Here is a 3032-nt window from a genome sequence, read left to right as displayed (position 1 = left end):
AAGGTTCATATGCCCAAATTGTGAAACAATGTCTATTTACATTATTCTATCTACTCTCCATATAATGTACACTACAAGTACAATTGACAAAAAGATATATGAATATATAGTGTCAGTCTTCAACAAGTTCATCCACTTTATACGCCCTGAATATATTTTCACTAGGTAAAAATAAAATCTTCAAGGAAGATGAAAATAATACACAAGTATTCAACGAGGTAGACAAGAAAGAAAGACTAGTCTAAATCTGTCCAATGATATTGTTCACTATTTGGTCCACTCAACCTGCCCCAACCTTGAGTGAAGAAAGAGAGCAGCAATTGCCTGCCTTGGTATGATTTTGGTCCTTGATGTCCTAGAGAGCTTTCCATTTAGTGGAGGACTAGCCTTTCAAAGTACATCCATACATCTCCTCTTTCCATCCCCACTACCACCATAAATAAATAAGATTATTCCACTCCGCCTGAGTAGCTAACCTGTGCAGCTAAGATCAAAGCTAATCTGAAATATAGCCTTAGCCTGCACAATTTGACTTGGGTACCTTGTGTTTTGGCATTCTTGAAATGTGACTGCAGGGTGGTCTTGGGTGGGCATTGCTGTAACAAAGTGAATGAAAGTAACCCACTACACAGATTAATCGTATGTGCCCTTTTCTAGTGTAACCTTTGCATCTTTTGAACAAATTAACAAATGCTAGATCTTGTGAATATTTAGGAAACGTTTAGATTCCAAGGAGGAAGAGAAAATCACTGTCATACAGTTCTTTACTTCTTTATATTACTTGTGATTTAAAACAGATTTCACAGGAATTTTTCTATGTTGTAAGAATCATGAATTGAGCTAAGCCATGTAGCCATTTTCTTCCTCCAATAGAATCAATTCGTTCATCACTCTTTTTTCCCACTATGAAAGCTCTCAACTCAACTTTATCCTCCTTCTATGTCAGAATTTGTCGTAATAAAATAAATTATATTTGATATATATGTAGCAATAGAAAACTATTGGACCCTTCAATTAGCATAGGACCACTGATTTCTATCGCTTAATATTTGCCTAACCTGTTCTTGTAGTGTTCTCATATCTAAACCACTGATGACCAATAGATTAGAGCTGGCATTTATGTTTACATGAATATAGCAATGCATCTACAAGTCTATTTATCATTATTATTAGAGTTTTTTTTTATTAAGTTAAATTTTTATTAATTTAATACTAGGAAAAACTTAACATTACGCTTGAGAATTTCAGACGAGAGTATGTGATTATTACTAATCCTCCTAAATATGGTTGTAGAAAAGGGTTTCCTTTCCATCCATCTCTTCAATTCCTTACATCACAAGAGCCTATTTGTTTATGGGCATTTAAGGTTAAAACTATCCTAAATAAACCTGGCCAGCTTGCAATAATGCACCTCCACTTTAAAAGATTTGACTTCTTGTGCCCTATTTGACTCATTTGCTTTTCTTTAGCTTCCACATTTCTTTATTAAAATAATTATACTCCCCACAATATGAACTCACTCTTTCTCCCTGATGTAAGCATAATTTGATCTCAAGACGATTATCCACAACATTGATTGCAACACTTAACAATGAGGGCATGTGATCATGTACATATACATCCATATATCCATAACATTATCCAAAGAGGCAAGAAAATATTCTTTAATAAATGATACAATTGCTTGTTCATATGCATACATGTATGAGCGCTTCATGATCTGCATGATATTCTAGTGGTCTATTCTTTAAGGAGTTCTCCTACTCTTTCTCCAAATTGCCAACTGTGGGGTCATCTCAACCTTTTCCCACTCTATATATAATGGCCATCTCTCTTCAGGATTCCAACCCCCTTCAATCCAACATCATCAAAATAATCTACTTCACCTTCTCCTCCTAAGGCTTGATTCCTGAAGATTTCCACCCAGATTCAAGCCATGCAGCCTAGTGAGGTTACAGGACTCCATTATCTAGTTCCCTCAAACACATCCCCATATTCAGCTTATTTTAGCATGACTCAGAATAACTCGCCCACATTTCAATTTAACAGATTCACCAATCCGCAAAATTTCCAGATTTTTCCTCAGGTTCAAGAATTCAGTCTACAATCATCAAGCCTAAGCAACAACTCAACTTCTGATGAAGCAGATGAGCAACAGCTCTCCCTTATCAACGAGAGAAAACAAAGAAGGATGATATCTAATAGAGAATCCGCTCGCCGGTCACGCATGCGGAAGCAGAAACACCTAGATGAACTCTGGTCACAAGTGGTTTGGCTCCGAAATGAGAATCACCAGCTCATAGATAAGCTGAACCATGTCTCAGAGTGTCATGACAGGGTTCTTCAAGAAAACGCTAAACTCAAAGAAGAAGCCTCAGAACTACAGCAAATGCTTAGTGACATGCAATTGAATAGCCCTTATGCTACTTTGAGGGACCTGGAAGACATCCCTGTAATACAGCTTATCTCAGAGCCGAGTCCTCAAACCAGTCTATCACTAGGTCTACAGATTTGCTAGGCTAAGTTGGAGGCAACACTTCACTTTTAACCTTTTTCCTATTTTGTTTCTGTTTGTGTGGAAGTCGATCTGTGCTAGGCTCCTAGCCTGAGTTTTAGGGTCGAGATTTGGGCAAGAGCGGAATAACCTGTTTTGAGCATATTATTTAAATCACTGCTCAATTATTATGTCACATATTGATATTTAGATGCTATATATTAATTAGCAATTGCTTAAAATTTGGACCTGAAAAAGAGACACAGGAAGCTTCATGAAAGCAGCATATTGAAGCAAATTTCTAACCATTTACATATTAAAGGAAATTATTTCCATCGGGTATCACTGAATAGAAAGACAAATAAAGAAATAAACGCAGTTGGGTGGGTGTGGAAGGTCGACTTGGACATGACACAGAAGAAAGAGGTGATGGATAATGTTGGCTCTTGGATTTTAATTACATAGACTCAGACTCAAAATACAAAAATGTGAAACTAAGATGTAAAATAAATTTGTTCCACCATATCAATTTATATCT

The 3032-nt window shown here is 36.4% G+C and overlaps 1 protein-coding gene across 1 annotated transcript; it reads left to right on the top strand.

The window, feature by feature from the left end:
- The first annotated feature begins 1827 nt into the window (after positions 1 to 1827).
- Positions 1828 to 2518, top strand: LOC131174493 (basic leucine zipper 43-like). The gene has a single exon (XM_058138005.1). It carries the CDS (start codon positions 1937 to 1939, stop codon positions 2516 to 2518), a length of 582 nt encoding a protein of 193 aa, XP_057993988.1. The 5' UTR covers positions 1828 to 1936.
- The last annotated feature ends 514 nt before the right edge of the window (positions 2519 to 3032 follow it).

The sequence above is a fragment of the Hevea brasiliensis genome, chromosome 16 (assembly GCF_030052815.1).
Source record: "Hevea brasiliensis isolate MT/VB/25A 57/8 chromosome 16, ASM3005281v1, whole genome shotgun sequence".
Classification (NCBI taxonomy): domain Eukaryota; kingdom Viridiplantae; phylum Streptophyta; class Magnoliopsida; order Malpighiales; family Euphorbiaceae; genus Hevea; species Hevea brasiliensis.
Note: the sequence above shows the minus strand (reverse complement) of the source record. Positions and strands in the feature narration are given on the sequence as shown.

What these genes read in the sequence shown, in the direction of transcription:
- LOC131174493 (XM_058138005.1), top strand. Translation starts at nt 1,937, where the DNA reads ATGCAGCCTAGTGAGGTTACAGGACTCCATTATCTAGTTCCCTCAAAC.